The sequence below is a fragment of the Falco biarmicus genome, chromosome 5 (genome assembly GCF_023638135.1).
Source record: "Falco biarmicus isolate bFalBia1 chromosome 5, bFalBia1.pri, whole genome shotgun sequence".
NCBI lineage: Eukaryota > Metazoa > Chordata > Aves > Falconiformes > Falconidae > Falco > Falco biarmicus.
The window spans coordinates 61,596,987-61,621,654 of record NC_079292.1 but is presented as its reverse complement, the minus strand read 5'-3'; the positions used below and the strand labels follow the sequence as shown (position 1 = coordinate 61,621,654).

The 24,668-nt window shown below is 41.3% G+C and overlaps 1 protein-coding gene across 2 annotated transcripts in view; it reads left to right on the top strand.

Moving 5' to 3' along the window:
- The window catches only part of CHST11 (carbohydrate sulfotransferase 11), a 168,769-nt gene that overhangs the window by 53,101 nt on the left and 91,000 nt on the right, over positions 1-24,668 (top strand). For both annotated transcript variants that reach the window (XM_056341545.1, XM_056341546.1), the window contains exon 2: positions 20,078-20,163. In XM_056341545.1, coding sequence (XP_056197520.1) covers positions 20,078-20,163 — 86 coding nt within the window. The remainder of the gene's footprint in view (positions 1-20,077; positions 20,164-24,668) is intronic.

Below are 24,668 nucleotides of genomic sequence, written 5' to 3'. Positions count from 1 at the left end.
TACTGCTCATTGCGATATGGTGTTGATATCTGTGTTTTATTAATTTGACATCAGTCTCTGCATCTGTGTCTGTGATGTGAGGGTAAAACTCTTGAAAAGAGGTGTTTTATGCAGGCTTGTTGATCTGCAGCTGGTCCTTTGAGAGGTTTCATTGGTGTGGTTGAGGGTTTCTCTCCCTGCAAATGCAGTGGATGTTTTCTTTGTGGGCAGTGGGGATGGCAAGGGCACCTGGAGAAGTCATGGGGACACAGCAGAGAAGCGTCGGGAAGGGTGGCTGCTTCCCCAGTGTGTCTGCAGCGTTGAGGAGAGCAGGGATGGGACAGGGGAACACGCGTGCTGACTCTGTGTTTTGTAGCACAAGGAGGGCTGCATCTGACTCATTCTCATCTGTTTAGCTGAGAAACTTAAATGATTCAGGAAGACCCAAATAGTGTGCGTAGTCTTTGTGTTGAAGAGGCAACTTAGTGTTGTTATTAATACTTCCTTGATGAAGAGCTGTCCTGTAGCTCTGCCTGACTCTCATCATATGTGTTACCAATAATGGGTATGGCCATAGCGCTTGCGGCGTTTTGATTGCTGGGATTTTCGTGAAGTTTAGCTTAGAAAACCAAACACAACTCTTTTTAAATCTCACAATGTGGCAGTTGTCATCTTGTGGCAGTGCCTTTCACCTTGCCTGTCTCTTTATGGGAAGCCCACTGACCCATGGAGTCGTTGTGTAGGTATTGCTGGCAGTAATTTATCCTGTCACACATTCAGTGAGGAATTCATCATCAGAAATGCGGACTCTTACATATTTGTGAAGTGTCAGTTTGACAGAAGTACTGACAGCTGGCGTCCTTCCAAAAGACCAATAATTGCTTAACTGTGAAAAATGGCAGAAGATAGACAAATGCATTGAAGAAAGAAAATCTCTAAAATACAGAAGTGGTGCTAATGTGATATAATTTATAACTGGTTGCTGTTACAGAGAGTCACCTTCAAACATTTAGGTCTGTTCTCCTTTCTTCTTGGTAAGTGATTTACTTGATGACAGGTAGCTCAGCAAAGCTACCTGACTGAAATCAGATGGTTTCTTACCTTGTTTGGTCTTTGTCCACCTTCTCTTGCCTGTATTTTGAGAGCAATATGGGCTGACTGGACTAAATGCATTTTATTAATACTTTTGTGAGGTTACAGAAGAGCAGATATTAAACATTCATTTCTACTGAGGTTGAAGTGGGATTTTAAATATTTAAAGGAGTAATTTATGTAAAGGGAATTCCTACCACTTCCTAAAGCAATCATTTCTCATAATTTGGCTTTGGATATCCATGTTCAATTCATCAAAAATTTCTATTGCTTTAGTCTTGCTCCCTTCACATTAGCTCTTTATATTAAAATGTGTTCTCAATACATGCCAGCAGGCCTGCATTTTAAGCTAATTATGATTGTCATCCTTATCATACTTGATTACTTTTTCCCAAGGACAGAAATTGTTGGGCAAGTGGCATGGGGGTGGAAATCAGAGCTCTGAGCCAACAAATGTAATGATGACAGAACTGGGACACGTTACCTGATCACTAAAATGGTTCAGACCACTTGCAGATGAATTGTTTCCCTTGTTAATTCATGCAAACATGGCCTGGAGGTTAAAGGAATTGATCTCGAGATCGGGAGGTCTCTGTTTTGTTTCCAGCTCCGTCACCAGTTTGCTTTCTGACCTTCAGCAAGTCATGACTGGGTCAATATATTGCATTGATTTTCAACTCACATGCATGATGTGAAGCGAGTACTTCAGTATACTGCTGAATTTGGGCTGAAGTGGTACCCACAAGGTTACACAGGAAGACTGTGAGGGGACAAAAAGTAGAGTCCAGAAGTAGAACTCCAATGGGAGGTATAAACTGTAGGGCACCTTTGCTTCCTGGGCAGGAATTTTGGCCCAAGGCTCAAGCCCATTGACTTTGAGAAGTGCGTTCAGATTTAAATACAGGGCACAAGGTATATGATGATGATGTGGAGGAAAACTGTAACAGGATTAGGCACTTCTCAAGCTGGATTGGTTAGTGCTTGATAAATAAATAAGAGCTGTTCTATAGGAATTTTAAATGCAGGCAAATAACAATGTAGAGATGGATTTTTTTTCAGTAGAGAATCTGAAGTGTTGAGTATTTTTTGCTGAAGCTGTTCTTGAATGCTCAATTTCAGATGTGGTATGTTTTATCATCAGTTGTATTCTTTTGTTTTTAAATACCAGTTGTTCTGCAGTTTAGTAACTCAAAAATTCTTTGGGACAAGAGTAAGAGTCATTGAAGTCACTGATAGTGGAAGGAAGGAAGGTGAGAGGTAAGTAGCACTGAGTCACGTGAGTACTTGTTTGGTGTACAAATTTGAGAAAGATAACAGATTTGCTGCTTTTGCGGCTACTGGAAAAAATTCCGTAGTTTTTCTCTTTGCTTCTAAGTGAAACTCGGATTTTACACATGGAGAATTAATCCTATCTACCAGTGACTAGTTTGCTTCTGTCTTCCATATTGATATAATCCTCAATACCATCCTTTACCCTAGGGGCATTGTTAGCTCTGTTCTGGGTCTTCCCCCATGTTTTTTGGCCCAGCTCCATGCCTTTGCTGTAATGGGGGTAGTTTTGTCCCCATTGCTGAAAAGAGGCTGGTTGATGATTGCAGAGAAGGTGATGCAGTGTGACAGTGGTGGTACCGGTGGTCTTGGCTTGCCTTATCCTGCCCAGCAAAGCATCCTGCATTCCCTGCTCCCCTATCCCAACACCCCATGCTCGCTGTGTAAGGTGACTTCTCCATGCTGCTGCATGATCTGGGAAGTCCAGTTTGGCCTGAAGCCAGCTGACTCAAGAGCTGTCATTGCTGCACAGAAGGTGACAGTGAAGTTGGCTTGTGGCCATGTTCTCCTTGCCTCAGACCCCTCCATCACTCTCTGCTTTCCCCTGGAAGGGCTCTGCAGCGTGCATGGTGGTGGTGAGAGCCAGCTGGGTGTCTGTGTGACCCACGTCTCTGTTCTTTCTCACTCAGGGCTGCGGTTGGCAGGCTGTGTCTTCCTCCATGGGACCCCAGCCACTGAGCAGCACAGCTTCTCTGTGTGCCTCCCTTCAACTGGGTGCTCCTTGCTGCAGAGCATGGGCAGCAGCTTGCATCAGGATGGGCGGATAGTTTGTAAAGTACTGCGCTTTTATTTTTATCCAGTGTAGCCAAGGCATTGGTAGTATAACTCAAAAGAACAACCTAATAACAAACCTGTGCTTGCATTCAAAATCCGGGCTGAGTGTCCCTGCTTGGCAGTCTCTTGCTGCTGCTCTCTCTTTTGAAGCGGATGGGAGAGACACGGGTTGGTCATGCATTTGGCTACAGTTAGCAATGTGGTACCAGCTCATATTTTAGGAAACAGCCATAATTCAGTAAAGCTGTTGTGTTCAGTGCTGGATTGCATAATTTGTATGTTGAATAACCTCCTGGGTGTGACTCTGTGTAAATTCAGTAACACTCTGGTGCCTGTGCAGTGACAGCAGTGAATTACAGGGTCAGGTAAGAAAGTAGACAAATCTTTCCTGTAAAGGCTGTAATTGAAAAGAGAAAGGTCGTAGATTTTGTTTCACCTTTTTTTAAGAAACTTCTATTTTTTGCAAGCTTTTTAAGATCTTTTAGTTATTTGTGCCACATATATGCAGATTTTTATAAGTCTTATTTTGCTTTGTCGTTTTCTCCACGCCTTCTTCAATTTTTTAAAACTATCTTTTACTCCGTTGCAGAGGAGAAAGGTCATGGGAGAGGGAAAGATGTGATTTAGGGAGGAAGAAGTGTTTGTTTTTGCTGTGTTCTCCACTTGTCAACTCAAACAGTAACGCTGGTTGCTGTGATGTCATATCTGTTAGAAATAAATCGCATCATTAGTGACCATTGCAGGTGGCCTGCAGTTCATCCTGCCTGTTGCCTCTCAGTGTGATTTGGGGAGCGAGATACATGTAAGTGCTTGTTTGAGGGGTTAGCACATAGACAGTGATTTCACCGTGACAAGTGGTGGAGCTGGCTGTCACCCTGTGCATGGTCGACTTGGCACCTGGCCTTGATGACTGCTTTTAATGGCTAATTTTGCTGGGAAGCTAAAGTCTTCCTTTGGCTTTTATCATTCCTGTCTTGCATATTGTACTTGCCACGGCCAGTAAAAGACCTTTTGTGTTTCAGAAGTTTCCTCTCCTCTTTAATCCTGACCTAAGCTTTGCTGTGAGAAGAACTGGCGTTGCTGGGAGGGAGCTGCTGCAGTGGAAGGAGATTGCAGAGCTGGGGTGACTGGTGTGACCATGTTGTGTCTGGATGCTGGGAAAGAAAAATGCTGTTTGGGTTTGGAAGAACCATTTTGGTTACTTGCTTCTCAATGCTAGAGTCTGAGCATCTTAATCTCTGGTTTAAAGGGAGGAAAGAAGCCTGTGTTTTGTTTTGTCTGTGGTGAGAAAACAGATACTATTTGAAAAACATGGGAGAAAGGAAATGGAGTTTTGTGGTTTCTTCCTTCAGTGTTGTCCTTGCAATAAAAATCCACGGTGTAGCTTGTTGACTTTTTGATTAGACAAATAGCTTTAGGAAACCCCTGGTGCTGGAAACCCTTAGTCATGTGCATAGCTTAACGGTGTTTTGGCTGTAGGAAGAGCCAACAGATGAAAGAGAAAAACCCTTATGTTTGGTTGGGACTCGCTCTGCTTTTCTTCTGTTTTCCCTTTTCTCTCCCAGCCCTGTGTGTTTTATTTGGGGTTGATTTGAGGTTAGGGATGAATTGACCACCAGCTGTTTTTTGGGATGAGCCTCAACCTGCCGCCAGCCTTGGGCACCATCTGGAGGGAGACTGGGAGAATCAGCTCCCCACCTGGCCACGAGGAGACTTCTCCGAGGCTTCTTTGCAAGGAATAGGGTGGGAATGCATTGGGAGGTTGCATTCCCACCCTATTCCACACAAGAAAGCCTCAATGCAAAGAACCAGCTCCAACAGGGACTTCTTAAAGCAAAACACGTGTGGAAAGAGATATAGTTAATGTTGTGTTGTCCAGCTGGAGGCTGGTGTGTAGCAGTAGCTCATGGGGGGTGATGTTTGGAAAGTTGGATGATGCCATCAGGGTGTTTTGAAGAAAGCCACAAGTAGAAGCTTATGGAGGAGCTTCCACCAAATCCCCAAGCACGTATTATTCCTAAGAGCTTGAACTTTAGTCTAAGACAGTCTATTTGAATTTTCCAGTACTTAACAGTGTTACTAGTATGGCAAGAGGATGGCAAAGAGAGCTTCCTACTTAACAGGACATTCTTCAGTGAGGCAGGAATTAAATGAAGTCCTCAGTGCTGAGGCTGGGGTGGGCTGATGGAGGGCATAGACACCAGGGCTGTTGGTCCTCTCTTTGAAGGGAGCTGCACAGCTGCAACAGGAACAGTTAAATTGTCTTGACATTGTAAGCAGACTATACAGCAAACCACCCTGTATTTTAATTTCCCATAGGATAAGGAGGACACAAATGAACATCTGCAGAGCATAGAATTAGCCCTGTTCATATGGGAGGACCTAAATAAAATCAGTGGTTACCTTCACCCTGCACTCTTTTATTTATATTGCATTTACCTCAGGGTGATTAGAAGCTTTGATTTTTCGGGTTCACTCATACCCTCATCTGCAGCCTTTGTATCCCTCATTATTTTGTGGGCAATGCAAAACAACAACATAAAAAGACTATAGCTAAGATCCTGAGCAACAGAATTAGTCAATGCTAGTGGTTTGGATTTGTTTTTTTAAAATATTTATATTCAGCTTTCCTTTGAAATTCGCACGCATTTGATGTCACCACAAACACGATATAGCAAATATAGTTTCTGCAAGGTTAATGACAGTGGGACTCTCAACCTGGGGTCTTCTAATTTTCTTTTCTATTCAGGGTTTCCATTTCAAGAAAAGATTCATAGCTGAGGTAGAGGTAATAGGCAGTCTTAATTTCTGAGGCTGTTTCTATTTGCCTGAAATCTTTGCTTTTCCAACACTGATTTTAGCTGGAGCGCAGCCATGCGGGGAAGAGTAAATTTCTTGTGCAACCTGTCATAAAGTACAATGTAGTCTTGCACTGTTTACCATACTCATGCCCTTTAATCATTTGATGGGATGACTGCTCTTAGTTTAAACATTTAGGATAGAGGAGTGAAAGTGAGTTTGTAAAATAGGAAAAAAATACTGTTTGTTGAGGAGCAGGAAAGCACTCAGCAGCATCGCTGCTGAACCTCTTGTTGGATTATGCCTGTGACAATGCTCCTGACCTCGAACTCTGTCATCTTTCTTAACTGCTTTAACTGCAGGAAAAACAGAGCTCTGAGTAAAAACTATAAATAAAACCAGGCATGTTTCCTGGCCTCCCTGTGCTGTAGCTCTTGGCCTTATAAGTTGTCTGCCTCTCGAGCCTCCTGCTGATTATTTTGTGTTTTGTGTGGTTTAGCTAATGTAAGGCTCTGGGTGGATGGGGTCTCCTGGGAATAGAGTGGAGTATGTGGAGTGATAGTGCTGAGCTGGGAGTGCGGCACTGACATGGTGGAAAAGGGCTGCCAGGCTCAGGGATGGGATTAAAGCCCTGGAAACCTAGGGACACACACAGGAGAGGACTTTGCTCGTTCCCTTTGAGCAACTGAAGTCAAGTCCCCATGCCTTCAGCACCTCCTCTCCCTCTCACGCCTTGCCACCTCATCTACTCCCTTTGCCAGCCCTTGCTCTGGGTTGAGAGGGACCTGGGTTCCTAGTGTGGTGGCTGAGTTAGGGAGCAAGTTGAGATTTTTCTTGACTCATTGCTTTGGGAGTGCAGTGGGAAGAAGCTGGATGGTGATGGAAGACTAGAAGAGGTGTGAGGGAAGAGGAATGGTTAGCAGGGAATGAGCCTAAAAGGTGGGTAGCGGTGTGTAGGGGCAGCAGTAGAGTGTCAAAGGGAATAGTTGTGGGGTGGGGGTGGGGTAAGAAAAGGTCAGGGAGGAGAAGATGAAGATTTCAGAGAAATAGAATAGGTTTTGACAGGAAAATACTATGTCAAGAACTTGATTAAATAGAATAGTTGAAAAGCAGTGTGTTCTGGAAAAAAAAAGGGTTATTAAATAAGAGATACTATTAGACTAAAAATTGACATTGCCATTTTCTCTGAATGTTACTTACGCTTTCAGCCTCAAAACCCTGTAATGAAATAGATAGGAGCAAAATACAGAGAATGGAAATGAGAAACCAAAATAAAATGCCATTTAATTGTTGGATTTGAACAGTAAAACATGATGCAGCATGTTACAACTCTTGAAAATGACGTTATTTACAAAATACCAGCATCTGGTGATGGGTAAAACACTAGTGTACTATGTCAACATGAATAATGCATGTATATAGTCACTCATGTATGGATATAATATAGTCGGTCATATCATACCTGCATGAATAGCTCCACATATGCACACAAATGGTGTCCTTCCCAATGAATAAAATGCTTTGACTGCTTTCCCTGCTGAGGACTCAAGCAGTAGATCTCAGTAAATCTTCCATTCACCACAGACAGTTCAGGTGTGATTCCCAGCCATGTAGAAAGACCGAGATCCATTTGAGTTCATGGGGCTCAGATGATTTATCTTGGCTTGGAAGGGTGTAGTACGTGACAATCTCTTACTGTAAATTCGTAATTGAATCAGTTTGTTTCACTTGTTGGGTTCTTTTATTTAACACAGCTTTTATATACACCTCCTTGGTAATGGCTGATTAATATTTAATGAAGAGAAATGGAGTTTTCAGCATAAAACTTAAGGATTACACCAAAAGCAGCACCCTTCTGAGGTTTTCTCCAGGTCAGTCCTGTCTGCCATTCAACTCTGTGGCTTAAGAAAGCATCACTTAAACTGTAATTTTTATTCTGTTTTATATTTTTAAGCTGCAAGTGTAAAATATTTTCAATTAAAATGCATTTTTACTGTTTCAACTTTAAAGAACTTGTGATAAAATTAACCCATACAGAGCTGAGAGCAAAGCAAGACTGCAATACATCACAGAAGCCGCCTCTGCAGCTTTGAAGGCTAAAACCAGACAGCTAACCTAAACATTTTTCACAAGTAACTGTTTTAAAATCAATTCATCAAGCTGATGACCCTCTTTATTTTGATGATACAGTATTTGAATGTCAGAGTTACTGCTGTACAGGTGCATATGGGAATGAATAAACCAAAAGTTAAGTTGGCAAGTGAATGCATATCAATCTGGCACAGATAATACTGATTTAAAAAATGTTTGACAGTTTGTAAAAATAGCTGTAACTGGGAAGTCATCACTAAGCAGATACATTTCCCATGGGATCCTTGAGGGACCAGATTTTGGGCTTACACTTGTTAAATGTTCTAATTTATGATCCGGAAAAAAATATACATCAATTATTGATCAGGTTTACAGAGGATGCAAAAGTTAGGGCAATGGTAAATGGAGAGGAAGAAGAGTGCAGGTCATTAATACAGAGTTGTGAATACCTAGTGACTTGGCTGGCAGCCCGATTTTAGTGATTTTAGTCAGGGTGAACATGCAGAGGAATAAAATCTAGGTGATGCATACTGAGTAGCGGACCCCCTTCTGTTGAAAGGGAGGTCTGATGGTGGTCCATCGGCTGGCCTGCCTGCTCCCTGGCCCATAGGAGAGCTAATGCCAGCTGAGCACAGGTGAGGTTGCAGTACAGGGCCAGGGAGGGGGAGTTATACTTGCTCCTCGTCATGTTGGTCCTGCTACGGCCTTTGCTGCAGTACTGTGTGGTGGGGGGGCACCCTGGTTTCAGCAAGTTGTAGTGTTATCTTTGCATGTGTTCAGAAGAAAGCACGAAGAGTGAGGAAGTGCCTAGAAAGCTTGCTGCAGAACGATGGAAAGTTTGAGGGTGCCTTGATCGTAACACACAGGTTCCTGCATAGAGAAGAGTGCTGTGGCTCTGTGGGGCAGACAGTTGCACCACAGATCCAGTGGCTGGAAGGTGAGGATATGTCACTTCAGCTTGGCAAAAGGGTATGTTTGAGGAGAGTCTGACATCAAATCACTTTCCCAAGGTGAATTTTCTGCTCCTGACAAATTTAGAAACAAGATGAGTTATCTTTCTGAAAGATGAACTATAGCTTAATCAGGCATTATTTTTAGGGAAGTCTTCCAGAAAGCAAGCTTTCCTTTTTTCCCTCTCCTGCTTTTTCTGTCCTCAGCATGAGATCTCACAAGTACACGAACAGCATTTGTTTCCTGTGGAAAAACCTTTAAGTCCATGGCTCTGTCTAGCAGTTTTGTTGCCTGTCTCCTTCAGAGTCATACTGTCAAAGTGTTCCTGTATTTTAGTACCTTATTGGTCACAAGCTGCAACAGTAATAGAATTTTCACAATGCATTTGGCAGGCTATTAGTGACTGAAACCAAAGCTTATTATTTTGGATGCTAATTATGAAATATTATTCATGCCAGTAAAGGTCATGTAGGTGTCCAGTATTCTGGAGCCTCAGAAACTGAGCCTTGAAATACTGTGCTATTAATTAATTCCAGTTTAATGCAGAAGAAAGCTACTTGCATACTGGCCTCATGCTATATATGCATACCTAAATAGCATCTATCCCATGTTACATAGCATATCCATAATATTTGGAGGAAGAGTCCCAGTCAATCTAAAATTTTTAGTTTGTCCAGCATCCTATTCAGTAGTGATACCAGTATATGTATCTTTTGCAACTGCTGCATGGTTTTTTTTCCCCTTTAAATGCTATCATTGGAAGTAAAATCACGGAAAGATCTTTCCTTATTCACTCTTTTTTTTTTTTCTCTTGGATGTTCATTCAAGAGATTGGTGTGCTTGGACCATCCACTTGGGTATGTGAGGCATGACTGCATTTCTTTACCATAGACAAAGTGCATCAGAAGGTTTTAATTGAACTCCCTGACATAACGGGAGCAATGGAAAGAGATATAGGAAGGGAGTAGAATCACTGAAAGATAAGTGGGCACTGAAAGCTCACTCAAACGTTCACCACTCTGAATGGTTTTCTTGTTTCAGGCATTTCTCCTTAGAGAAAGACAGACCCAGAGCGCTCAGTACCTCACCCGTGGATGGCTGTAAAGCTGGGCTCTATAATGGAAATACAGATTATGCTAATTGAGATGAAGTTTTACAGTGCTAATGTATATTTTACTCTTCTGTGTGGTGAAGTGCAGCCTGGGTCTGAGGGAGCTGACAATGTCCTATTCATATGTAAAATGTTTTGAAGGATCTGTGGTTTGGAATATTTCAAAACTGCTGCATGAGGGGATTCTTACATCTGAAAGCAATATTATCTGTGTACAGCTAGTTGCTAACAGAAAGAGAAGAATGTGTGAAAGCAGCTTCCCAGCCTCTGTGTATGGATGTACTGATCCTGTTGGAAGAAGGCAGGAGCGCTGGGTCAGATGGGGCTGGACATGGCCCAGCATTGCTCTGTAGACCTTGAACTGCCCTGATCCCGGTCAGCTGAGGTGATAACCAGCTGCTGGAAATGTAAAAGATCTTGCAAAGAAAACATTGCATCTGTGTGCCTTGGGATTACTTGGAGTTCAGAAATTTTAAACAGAATAAACTATTGGAAAAAGACGGTAAAGCTTGGCTGTGTATTATTAGTCTGGACATTCTGCAGTTCACAGAATCGGGCCTTTATACTCTGTGGTACTTTTTTCCTTTTAATATCAGCATTTGGCCTTCCCATTGCCAAGGAGGTAGCATCCTTAATTTGTAAGAGCTCATCTGCTTATCCAACAAGCTGCAGTCATAATCCTCTTTGCCATAACAAATGACTGCTCTGGAAGTGATTACTGCAGGATTTCATACTTTCTTCCTGCTTATCGAATTGTTTAGTGCTTCTTTTTGGTAAAGAAAATTATTGTTCATAAATCACAGTAAAATATCAGGAGGATGTGATTGCACTAAAAATATCAGGGGCAGTGCTTCAGTGGTGATAAATCTTGGTCGGTCTCTACATGTTGCTAGGACAGAGATGACTTATGTCCCTTGATTTTTGTTTGTGTCCGGTCAGTTGTACACATGTGTGTGTGGAACACTTGAGCCTGAAGTTTGGAAACCAATAGTTTGAGCCTTTCATTGCTCCGGGTTAAAATGACTGCTACAGCTCTATTTTCTGTTCTGCTTGGCTTGTGAGAAGACTTGCTGTGTGTTTGAGTATATCCATAGCAAATATGGTTTTGTGTTTCATCTTAAACGCACATCTGTTGAAGAACAGCAAAGAAACAGTAGCTCAAATAGATTGCAGCTGCAGCAGCCGTCGTTTTCATTTTGACCGTGATTCAAGATAAATGCTTTTAAAATTACAGCTTTCTGAAGAAACCTTCCTCTAAAGGTTTTTCTCTCACTCCCTTTTTTTTTTTTCCTGAGTGAGCTCATACATCATGTTTGTTAAGTAGACTGGTACTGACAGTGCAATGGAAGTAGTGGGAAATAGAGAAAAAGAAATGTAGCTTCTTATTTTTTTTTTAGGACAATGCAAACGTAGCTTTTTTCCCTGGACCTACATTTACAGTTTTCGTTTGAACTTGCATCAGAGAGATGGGACATAGCCAACTATCTACAGGCTTGAAAACTAGGCTGATAAGGAGAACAGAGTAGAACATTCAGCTCTGCTATAAAGAGAACCCAGCAGCATTTGTGGCTGCTGACATTGTTAAAGCGAATATCTAGAGATTGGAGGGAGGCATGTTTGGAAACCTGTAAGCTTCACCAGAAATTTTTCTGACCTTCCCAGATTATTGCAGTCTCATTTTGCAAAACACATGGCTAACTTGTAGTGTAAAAGTAGGAAAAAGTGTAACATCTAGAAAGAGGTATTCCTTTGTATTTTGATATACAGTGTTCCTTCATGCAAATTCATAATACACGTTTGTTTGTGAAATACATGTAACTAAAGTTGGTCACAATTCCTTAGTTTCTTACTTCCTTTGTAGCATTGGAGATGAGAAAAAAAAATAAAATAAAGGAAACTAAGAACTGTAAGTTGATGTGGATGATAAAAAATGTTATTTACGAAGACTTAGAAATAGTTCTGGGGGAAAAGAAGTAGACCATTTTGATCAATGTTTTGGGACATCTGACCTTGCTAATGGCTGGCATAAACCAGGGCATACACAGAGGTGAGCAGGCAGTTGAGGTAGGCAGTGAACCATGCAGAACGGACCTCTGAAATATTATTATGCCCCTGAATATGTATTTTATGCCAGAGAAAACAAGGTTGTATCAGAAAAGGTCTGACCAAGTCTAATATAGTTTGTAGTTTGCACCCACAAGAACTTGCTGCATTAAAAGCAGTGTGTGCCTTTGTGTGACAGATAAACAAAACAGAGCTCTCATGTGAGAATAAAGCCTATTGAAAAGCCTTTTGATTTAGGTTTGTGGATAATTTCTTGAGACTTCTAAAGAAATTCTGTATGGCTTAACAGTTTTAAAAAATTACTGGGAAAAAAGTTTCTCATTGTTCATTAACAGGAAAGATGTTGTGCTAATTTATGCCACATGCAATGTCTGTAGGGTGGCTAAGGATCTAAGTCTCTGCATAATTTCACCCAAGGATATTAACTTCCCCACTGTGCCCAATTAAACCCATGCTCATGCTAATCTGAGAACAAACAGGATAAAATACAAACTTATTTCTGGAAATCTGTCTAAAGCAAAAAGTCATTAAATATCTCTCTAGTCTTTGGAGGACATTTACAACCTTTGTAATTAGTGACTAGAGCTTAGAAACAAACGTTAAGATTCATTTCTGTGCTATACCAGGATTTATTTCATGTAACTTCAACCATCAGCCCATCTAGGATTGCTGGTCAGTGGGAAGGAGGGGAGCCATTCGTGGGGACCCATGGGGTGACCCATCTTCACAGCGGTGGTGCTCTGATAATTGGAGCTTAAATGAGTAGCTTAGAATAGACATCTCACTTCCTAAAATGAATTTGATCTGTAGCAACTAATTTGTGTTGTGGGTGGAAGTTTTTAACTTCTTTGACTCTGTTTTTCTGACCTGTGAACTGAGGACTGACTTTGCTGGTCCCTTGTCCTGCAACTAGAGGCTTTGCTGCTCTTCTCAGCCATAGTAATTTCACTAAGCTATAACCTCTTCTTGATTTTTCATCCTTCACTTCTGTTGTATTCATCAACAGTCATACTTCAGTGAGTCCCTCTGGTACATGAGCGGGAGTGGAAACATCAGGGGAAGGTAGGATGGACGTGTTGAATCAATGATCCTATATTGCTAAACTAAAATACAGCATCTCTCCCTGTTCCTCAGGCGGGGCTCTAAAACATCGAGCTTTTGGGATTGTTTTTTTGCAGTGTACCTACAGCACCCAGCTCAGCAAGGTCTCTGGTTTGCCTGTGAGACACAGTGGTGTTACACAGGGTAAGGTGCTCTGGTCACAGATTTTTGCTTGTTTCTCGTGCTGAGCAAAACCCTGTGTTTCTAGTTACTGTCTGGTATTAAGGCAAAATCTGGTTCTCAGTTAACACAGAGAAAAAGTTATCTCATTCTCTGCATTTAAGACTTTGGCGTGCTCATACACAATACCTAATCTGATTCTTACTTTCTAAAAATAGATCTCCCAAGCTCCAGCAAAGAAAGCTGCAATTTTGCCTTAAGAAAATGAGAGGCCAGACAAGAGTTTAGTCATAAATCCTTGTACCTGTGGTCTCGGGATGAAGGAGAGATAATTTAGTCTAAAATCCTGAGCTGAAAGCAGCAAAGCACAAGGCCCCAGATGTCACAAGATGCTGCTATCAATCCATCGATCTTTGTGAACCACTGCTGAAGGATTAGTGCTCCTAAATCATTGCCCGGAGAGCTATCTAAGTCTCCTTACTCAGGCTCTGGGAGCCAGTGCTGGGTGAAAGCATTTATTTGCATTCACTCTTCATGCTCCTGGTTGCTGATTAAAAATTAACCCTTTCATACCATTTGGTGTCCATAGCCTGATTAGTCTGTAGAAGGGACCATAGGAATTTTAATGAAGTTCGAAATTAGGTAGTCATTTTGTTGCTGAGTTTACGATTTTGCTTGCAGTTTGGACTTGGCTGAAGTCTTGCAGAGCAGATTGTTGTAAATTATTATGGAAGGCTCATTTTCCTGAAGCAGAACGAGCTGGTTACTAATGACAAGCTTGTTCAGCATGATTTTAGTGAAGTGCCTGAAAGCTATGTGGACAGGATATTCCAAATTACAAAAAATACAGTCCAAGAGCCTCTGACAAACAAAAAGGGCTGCTTCCTAGGGTCACTTACTTCAACTTTGCCCAGAGTATTTTCATGCTTCAGAAGTGTTGCAGGTGCAAAATACTGTCAGATTGAGCCTTGCTAGGTTTGTATTTGGATGTGACTAGCTTGTCCTGAGCAGCATTCTTGCTGGTACAGATGGCACAGTAGTTATATAATATAATTTCTAGATGTCTGCTTAAGATTGAGCTATAGATGTCTCGGTGCCTCTGAGGAGGTGTTCAGTGTGGTGTTCAAATGTGTATTTCATCCTAAGTACCCAACAGAAGTAATTTTCTGCGTTGCTTTGGTGTCACAGTAGAAGTCTATGCAAGAGTTTGGAAGACAAACCGTGGCCAAATCTTTAGCTGAAGAGAATCTCTATAAACAGTCAGTATGGGAATAATCAATTATTCTTGCTTTGCTTGAGAAAAATGTGAGAGTTTGAGGGCAGTAGCTTGCTTAGATGTGTCCAGAGATGCCAAAGATACAAGTAACTGTTTTGATGCTGTTATCTTGCCTGGGCCAAATTACACTGATTTTTCTGTCTAGGTTGGATAGGGAATGTTTAGGCGAATTTTTGGCCATAACCTGGTTGTTTACAGTTCTAGGAGAAGGTACTAGGTTATCTACCTGCTCTTTGCTGTCTAGATGCTCCATGGAAAGCATTAACCCTGACCTGATTAGGGGCAGTTGGACAGCGGCGTTAGCTGGAAAGCAATGTACTTCAGCTAAAAGAAGCAAGCAGACTGCTGTTAATTTTCAGCCTTTCATACAGAAATCAGACCAAAAAAGAAGAGAAGTCAGAACAAAAAAAAAGGAATATGGAATATATTTGACTTTTTTCTTTGGAACAAGAACAGGATTGCATTTTCAACCAGTCTCACCTGCTGCCAATGCATGCTTTTTCCTCAGTGGGACATATATCTTGGATAGGTAGAATGAATTATGTATGTCAGCTTTAAGCAATGCTGTATTAAGGAATTTTGTCTTTGTACTTTAGACCAATGTAATGAAAAGCTAAATATTAATATATTCTCAGAACTTTTCTCAAATATTTGTAATATGAGACGGTTAATTTAAGAGGCAGTGAACAGAGGTGAAGTTTTTACATTTGATTATTGTTATCGTGTAATTAGAATAGTCCAAGCAATGCAAATTAAATGTTACCTAGTCAGAAGACATTTGCTAGATAGCAGCTGGGGAACTTTTATTCTGTGGTAGTCTTAGAAATGGGAGCCTCTGACATTTACAGGGTTGTAGGATGGCAGCGATGTAGGTGCTGCTGGATGCATGCACCCAGTGTTTGAAATTTCACTTGTGTCTGCAGGTCCAGTCGAAAAAGTGACAATCGTTTTGTGTGTCTCTTCTGGCAGAGTCTCCTCTGTGACTGATCCCACATAGGCTTGTGAGAAATGGTTTCATTTGCCCTTCTGACACTTTATGAGAAGGTGACCTCTATGGCTTTAAGTCTCTCAAGAGTCTTGGTTCCTATGATTTTCACCACCCCTTTCTCTTCTGTCTAGATAGCACTGGTGTTCATGTACCTTTTCAGGCCAGTAATGTCCCAAGAGAAGTGCCACCATGTCCCCTCTCTCAGTTTCTCTGTAGCTGCTGATAGGGAGAGGCAGAAATGGCACTGATGTGGCTTCTTATTTTTAGTACTTGCTGCTGTCATTGTTCATCCTGTGGGAATGTCAGAGGTCTTCCATTCTGGGACAGTGTTTGTAGGTTACCAAGTGCATGATAAATGCCTTCTGCCAAATAGAGGTGACAACTTAAGCCTGGTTCACATGTTTCCATGTGAATGATCTTCAGTGTCTGGAACGTCACAGGCTTTAAACCATCCCTGCCTGCCTACATGTTTCCCCTCCCTACCTGTGCCCATTATTCTAGGCACTGTTGTCTGGTGGTTTTGGCTAGATGCAAGCTGGAGGTGACACCTCCCCCTCACAGATACCAAGATCTAGTAGGTGCCTTGCCACATAATTTACTCTGTCACTTGTGACCCTGCCTCTGCCACCACGGGTTTAGAGACCCGGGGAGGAGATAGACGCTTGTAAACACATCAGTTGTTAGACCATGACAGGAGGTTCAAATGCTGCCTGGCCTGGATGACGACCTGCAAGCTCTCAGTATGCTCCCAAATTGTGCCTTTCCAAAGGGTGTTTTTAATTTGAGGGATCTACGTTTTAATTTGTAGCTATCTAATGGATCAAGACTGTGGCAAAACCTCTGGACTTTTTTTTTTTTTTTTTTGCACAGACTGTAGAAGAGGATTTGACTGAGGAGTGCTGTGTTCTCAAGCGCAGTGCACTGAGAGTCTGAATAGTTTTCTAGAAGTTGTGCATGGATGCTCCTGTTTTGAGATAATTTAAGACCTGTGCATGTAGTTTCCATCTCTCTATGTATATATACACAGATGATTATTACACAGATGATAAGCTTTAAATTCAGTGGAACTGTTTATCTTTCTCTCCTTAGAAACTGAAATTTGGTGCCTAGTTAACATGCTCTTCAGACTTGCTCTTAAATTAATGACTGGTGATTCCACAGATTTCAACAAGATGAGCCAAGCTTGCATTTTGGACAAATGATTCCTGGAGGTGGAGGAAAGGTCTTGTTATTACAGCTCTTGCATTTAAGCAACAAACTAACAATTCACTCAGCTGCTCACAGTCTTGGCTAAATTCAGGGTACTGCTGATTTTGCTGCAGTTGCAGTATTAACACTACTCTTTAATCATTAAAGGCATTGAATGCTCTTGTCAGCTGCTTCACACACTTAGTGTGCATGAACATGATATTTTAATCAGTTCTTGGAGCCATGCATATGCAGTACTTATCATTAGATTATAATTTACTGTAATTATGTATGGAGATCAGTCCAAGGCATAAAATGTAAATTTAGATATTTATGTTGCTAATAAGATTTGGTGAAGATAAAGGGCTTGATTTCTTAATTTTCACTACCACAATAGTATGACAGTCTTACTAAAAGTGTTGTTAAAATTCGTATAGGTGCAGTTAATGTCCATATTACGGTTTTCTTACTGCAGATTGCTATAGGTGAGACTCAGACCCAAAAGGTTGTGTCATTCACATAATGAAACACTGCCTCAAAGAAGCTGAGACAGTAGAGAACAGGTTGCAGGAGCCCTGAGAGGTGGTTGTCCACAGGCATGTTAGCGAGTGTTTTGAACTATATATAAACGTTCCTGATAATTATTCATCTAAGGACAATTCTGCAAAAGGTGTGAGTGGGATTTCTGCTGAGGAAAGGAGAGTATTCCTCTTTCTTTTGGTGCTGCAGTTAAATTCCAGGCACAAGTGTTTTCCAGGTGTGCACAGAGGTGCTGTGTACAGCTGCATCAGGGCATGATGTTCCTGACACCGATAAACAGGGAAGAGAGTGCTATGTTGAGCTGCTGTGTTGCTATGCTAACTCCGCAGTCGTCTTCTAAAGGCTTTATTGAAAAAAACAAACCAATTAAGTAATATTGGGAATGATAAAAAAGATTTAATGGCTTCTATGACTAAGGTTCTACGTTAGCATTTAGCTTTTGCTGGGGAGACAGTTGCTTTTTTTTGTTTGTTTACATCTGGGAATCAAATCTTGCATGTTGTGCAAATAATTTAATCTTTATGGCTGTTACTGCTGCATATAAAGTGTGGATGTGTAGATACCTGCTAGCTAAGTAATACAGGAAGGGATACATTTGTGCACATTAGTGTTTACTGTATTTAATGGAAATGAAAAATGAAGTAATAAATTAGGCAATACCACACTAGAATTTTTCTTCATTTTGGAACAAAGCATCAGTGTTTCAGGATCCTGGTTAATCACAGTCTAATGACCTGGATGTGCTGAAACGTTGCCCTCTCCCTTTCAACCTGCTCTGGTGTTTTAAATGGAAATGATGTGGTTTGGCGTTGACTGGAAGGCTTCATTTTGGAAAAATCTCTTGTAATGGTGAGGGGGCTACAAAATGATTTTTAAAGCATCCCTGGACACAGTTCCTTGTACAAGAGTATGGAGAGGCACGACAAGCAGGGATGTGACAGGCAGGAGTTTTGTAGTTGGAATGGCTGTTGGATTCTTACAACCTCACTTCAGTGTTTTCTTCCTAAAACCAGTTCCAGGTACTGGAGGCTGATATTACTCATGCAGAATATTTTTAAAGTTTTAACTGTTCCAAACACTTTTTAAGTTAACTTTCAAAAAGGCACATTAGCACAAAACTGACAGAATTGCAGTACTTGGCTGCATGATTAAAAATGTTCGGAGTATCATCAGGTATTTAAACATGTAAATTAAAGTTATAGCCTCTAATGACATTACTATCCTAATTGTGAGGAAAATTGCGAGGAAAACATTGAGCCAGTTTGTTTACTGAGCATATATGTCTGACTTCTGCCACAAGACCCATGCAATCTCTCTTTGCTCAGGGGAAAAGTGGCACGGCATGTTATTAGATACCTTCAGTTGAAAAATAGCTGTGAAGTGAGCGAAGGAATCTATTATGTTTCCAGATTGGAACTATATACAGTTTTCTGTGGTTCATACTGCTTGATGTATCAATTATGATTGCATATTAGCCCTCTGTATTAAAACACTACTTGATTGTATTCTCTGACTCTTGGCTCGTGGCCTGCAATATCATGTCTGCAAGTGGTGCAGCTCAGAACTGTTGCTATAGGACGCTGCAATAGATTCTGGTTACAAAATGTGGCAAGCGGTGATAAAAGCGTGCCTCACTGCTTAATGCCTTTGGATTCCCAGCAGGAGCATCTCTTCTTTGCTTTTGGTTGTGTGTTAATTAAACCTCGACGAGACAGATCTCCCCTTGCTGTGATGCCTGATGTGGGTGTCTGATTGCCTGATGCTCTTTCCGTAGTTAGCACAGCAAGCTGGGGGCAGAGGAGCGTCTGCAGAGAATGATGTGGGCCATGTGAGATTTGAAGGACAGGCTGTTTTCCTTGTGACTGTAGAGGCTGGTTGGAGCTGAATACCTTCTTATGTTGACTCTTATGGCCACAAAGGTCTAACTCGAAACTGGTGATCTCTGTGCCTGCTCAGGTCAGTGTCTCTCCTGAAAATGCTTTATCATCCAAAATACTCCTTGATCAGACCTTTGGCAAAGCCTTTGGTTTGAAAACCTGCTCATCTCCGACTAGGATAACATAGCATTTGTTGGGTTTTGGATCAGTCAGGTATTCAGTTGCAATATGTAGAGCGAAATACGCTTTGGGGCAAGAAGTGCAGCAAGGATTGACTGCATGTGCATTATGTAGTGCTGAGTTGTCTGTTCTAGGAGAAACCTAAAAGTTAAGATAGAAGCTTTAAATTAGGTGTTTTAATATTAGGATCCTGTGTACTTCTGTATCTAGGTGGAGAGAGGCTCAAATGTTGCCTCTCAGAGATGCTGATGGTAAGAATCCATCTGACTCCTCCCCGACGATCAGAGAGTCAGGTACCTGGCACTGCTGAAGGTTGTGTTGCTTAGGTTGCTGTGTTTGAATTTTTGTGCACCCAAGCTGGAAGCTGTTGGATAACAGCTTTTATAACAGAGGAAAAGAGGGGAACCGGAGAACTTTTTCTTTAGTAACTTCAACAATAGATAAAGGATTTAGCTCTCAGACAATGTCTAGGGAAAGTAAATTGTCTTATGAATTAAGACACAACACTGACTAGAATCCCGTAATCTGTCAGAAAGTCTCTTCTTGCTCTATGTATTGCAATAGGTTACTGCTAACCAATGTTGCTAACCTGTATTAATTTCAATTTCCCCTTGCAGTAATGCGTAGAAATCCATTCGGGATGGACATTTGCTGCCGGAAAGGATCCAGAAGCCCACTCCAGGAACTATATAATCCCACACGGGTGAGTGTCTTGTGGCTATGATAAAACTTCCTAGCCCAGCGTATAAATACAGTCTCTCTTGAAGGTATTTTAATCATTCTTTTCTCATTTATATGTAGTAGCTGCCTTCAGCTTGGAGAACTGATCCTGGGACTTGCAGAATTTAGCCATAAAGTTCTACAGTTCGAGCTAAGGGCCCGATTTTTAAAGGTTTTTAGTTGTCTAATGATATGAACTCTTCTAATTTTTTTTCTTTGATATCTAAAAGTCCTAAAAGAGTACTTTTTATACCTAAGTAGAAGCCAAGGCATCATAATTTAATCTGTTGATCAATAAACAGAGTGGCAGGGTGGGGTGAGAGAATGCGACCTGATATACGTGAAGCAAGGAGTGTGGCAAGAATTTAAATTGCACTAATAATACATTAATATAGTTTATATGACTTTAAAGAAGCCAGCTGCCCTTCCTGTCCTGTTCATTGCTTTTCTGGAGTCTAGGCAAACACAGTAGCTCATACTGTTCCTTTACGCTGTGTGCTCTTTAACACCTGACAGTCTTGGTGGGAGCTTAGGGGATAGTCTCAGCTAGAGTTGCCTTCTTGTGACAAGCAGTGCAGGAAAGCTACCTGAAATTTGTGCTCCCATTTGCTCCTCTAGATCAATTTATTCCCTACATGTGGGCTGAATTGGCACATTCAGGATCAGCATTTCCTGTTGGCAGCTGAGAGGAAGTGCTGCCATTGAGAGAAAATGCCAGCTGACTATTAAACATATTTATTAAAGTTTAACAACCACCTATTATATATTTATCCATCAATGAATACATTGAGTTTTACTAAATTGGCTATTAAGGAAAGTGACTATCCCAATAAATCTAACTTGTTAGATTTAACAAGGCAGTAAATGTTTTAAATACTATTTGATTATGAAGAGACTCACTATATAGTGTGCAAAATGAAGTCTAAGGGATTTTAAGTATTTATGTGAAGAATTGACAGCAACGCAAAGATATGTGATATCTGTTATGTAGTGCAGTAAAGCTCCATTTGCTCAATAGCGTTGTTTTTATGAACATAGGCTGACTTTCTAATTCAATTTGAATTCTGTGCATGGCTGGGAACATGAGTTTATCATACTAATATACTGTCCTTTATTGACCATTATGGGAGCTAGCATTGGGTAAATGGAAAGTGCATGTAAAAAGCCCTGAAGAGGAACAATCCAGTGCTACAAAGGAAAAACATTAGCATTTGCAGGTTAAATTTGAAGACTCTTTGCAGATACTCAAGAAGGGTGGGTAAGGGAAAAGAGACTGGCTGAGTAATTAGCCTCTATGGGGTCTGCAGCATGTCAGTCAAAACCTCCGTGGGGTCTGCAGCGTGTCAGTCAAAACCTCCTTGCCCTTTAACATCGTTAAAGGCCATCCCGTAAGAAAGAAACAACCCCATCCAGCGAAGGGCTGTAATCCCAGAGCCCTTGCAAGCTTGCTCAACTGAAAAAATTCCTGAATTTCCTGAAGCAGGGGACACAGCTGGCAGCTCGTTCACTGCCTCTGCTTCCTTTCTGTGTGCTCTGACCAAGCAAACCATTAGCATCCCTTTCCGGGCTCGCCTGTGATCCAGCCAGAAAAAGACAATGTTTGAGGAAGCGTGGCAGTTCTTGCAGCTGATGTTGAACTAAGCAGATGACATTCTTTAAGTCAAAGTATTTCTATCAGCTTGCTGACATCCACTCTTACCAAGTTTCTAGGTTTTGTTTCTTTCTTTGTTCTTAGTTGGTGTTTGCTTGCTTTTTAAATGGGGCTTTGCATGCTGCGCTCAATACTAACGAGACTGGCAATGTCAGACAAGCAAGTGTATGCATTTTGGGAAAACAGTACCAAGAAAAGGCAGTGAATAGAGGCTGCAGTAGAAGACATCAGACTGGAGAGAACCCCTAGAATATTTCTTCAAATACATGGTTCATCTTTCTTTTTCTTTTTTTTTGCCCAAAGAGATGTCTATCTTATTTTTCTTAAGGTGGCAGGTTAGAGACTGGTCTGTATTCTGGCAGTAGGGTGCTTGTTCCTCAAGAATTCACCAGTAATTGTAAGGATGGGGGAATGGAGATCAGACCCCTAATCTTTCCTTGCTGAAGCAGTCATGATCAGCCATTTGTAAAGTTAGCTCAGAAGTCAATATATAATAAACACACGAGAAGACAAGGCCAGGTTGGATGGGGCTTGGAGCAACCTGGTCTAGTGGAAGGTGTCCCTGCCCATGGCAGGGGGGTTGGAACTAGGTGATCTTTAATGTCCCTTCCAACCCAACCCATTCTATGATAACATTTTTAGCCAGAATTTCCCTCTTACTGATCTAGGTAATGAAAACACCAGTTAGATATTTAACTCTTGACCATCAGCACCTGTTGAGCTCCTGGTGTTATGAACCCACGTTTTTCTCCTGGGTGTCGATGGCTCTGTGTGCCATCACAGGAACTCTTCGGTGCTCAGTTTAGCTGCCTCAGAGGAACAGTGGAGCTGATCGAGCAGGTATTTGTAGCTCTCCTTGTAGTTCAAAGGAATCTGTGTAATTCAAACAGCAGACTTAGGCTGCTGAAAAGATGCCCTGCAGCTGTGGCTCTGGATTACTACAAGCTAGGTACAGTTGTGATTTTTTTAAGGCTAGGAAGCTTTAAATATTTACTGTGTTCATGTGCGTGTTTTTTACATGATATAGTATAACAGGAGAACCCAACTATGGCTTGCCATCCTCTGCTATAGAGTATGCTGTACATTTCACATGCTTCAGGTTTCCTTGCATAGGCAGCAATGTGCAACATGACTGCGGCTGCTGCTGTTCTGGGAATATCCCCAGGACCTCCAAGAAAGGTGGGCAAGGGAGGGGGCTGCCTGCTTTGGGATGGTATTAAGGGCCCATACGTCCTTGCATGAGTGTACTCCTGGCTGTTGCCTGTCACGGGAGATGAGAATTTGGCCACAAGAATGTGTGTCTATATGAGAATAGGTGCCAGACAGGGTTAGTACTCTCTCAGATTTAGAATGCTGTAGTTTAATCTGAGTAAGGTTTTTCTGCTGTGTGTCCAGCATCAGGTTGCAGTGCCCTCATAAAACCAGATGGAGACAGGTTGATTTACACCAACTAAGAATTTGACTGTGGGTATTTACTATGTTGACATATAACAGCCTCTCTGATCCTGCGCGATTTTTTCCTTCTATGGAGTTGTTTGAAGATGCCATTATTGGTCTCATGAATCTCTTTTTGGCGTGGTCAATGATTGTGAAAAGGAAAGAAAGGGAAGGGAAGAAAGAAAAGAAGAAAAGAAAATGGAAAAAAAACCCCAAAACAGAAAGGAAGATTTGGCTTGAGTAAATTCACAGGTAGCAGTGATCTGGAGGTGACTGAAAGGCTGGTGTTGGTGGCTCATAGGAGCTGAATGTTAGAACAGCAGTCAAACTTTCAGTGGACTGATCATAATTGTTCATATATTTGGTGGAGGAGGAGAGGATGAGTGGATGGACATAGCACTGAATTAAGGCTAGAGGAAGTGCCTGTGACAAAGCCCATGTGTTATTTATGTCTTAGGTGAGTGTCTGACCTTATGATTATTGTAAAAGAACGAACAACGTTTTTGCTCTTTTGCCTGTTGTACTAGAGCAGAATGTGAGAAGTGCATTTGTCTGTGGACAGAAGATTTCTTCTCTAGGGCTTTCACTGCAAGATTTTTCATGAGTGCTAATATACCGTGAGGAAAAGAAAATTCAATAGAACTGGATTTACACTGAGTAAGTGCATTTCCAGGCTGTGGGCTCTGCATACATGGCAGTCAGTGTGCAGAGCATGTCTTTGAGACCCTATTATCTTTTTTTTTTCCTGTTCATTTTTGGTGGAGGCTTAATAATAAGGTGCAGAGGTACCTGCAGCAAATTTTGAGGGCTGAAATGGACCATTTCTTTAATGAGTTCATTACAAAGCCAATTTGGATCTGTATTAAGCAGAATTATTTTTCTTCACACATGGTTGTAAATGGAAGGAGAAAGAGGATTCAACACAGAGCAAGTAGCAAAGGAGAGTATCTAAATGTAACTGAACACAGATGAAGAGCCTTGCAGGAATGTGACATAAGCTTGCATTTTATCTTGGGTGGGTTTTTTGTGTGGAAACCCCAGGAATTTAAGAATATGGGTAAACAAATAATTGCAAGACCTGTTCTTAGAAGACAACGTGTACAACTGTGTCTTGTAATTTGCATGACTGTGTACAGCCCTACTGCTCCAAAAATAACAGAAAATTGTGGATCAGCCCATGAGCTGGAGTCACTAGAAGTTCAGAATTGAGCAACATCATACTTGAGGCTTACACACTTTAGTGGTTAACGTTCATCAGTTTGGTGCAATGAATGTGCTACTGAATTACAAGAAATTGCAAACCAAAATAGACCAAATGTTGTAGGAATGGGAAATAATTGCATGTTTGAAGTTAGAATTTGTCTTCCAGTTGTCAAGATTAAAATTTAATTATCATTAAA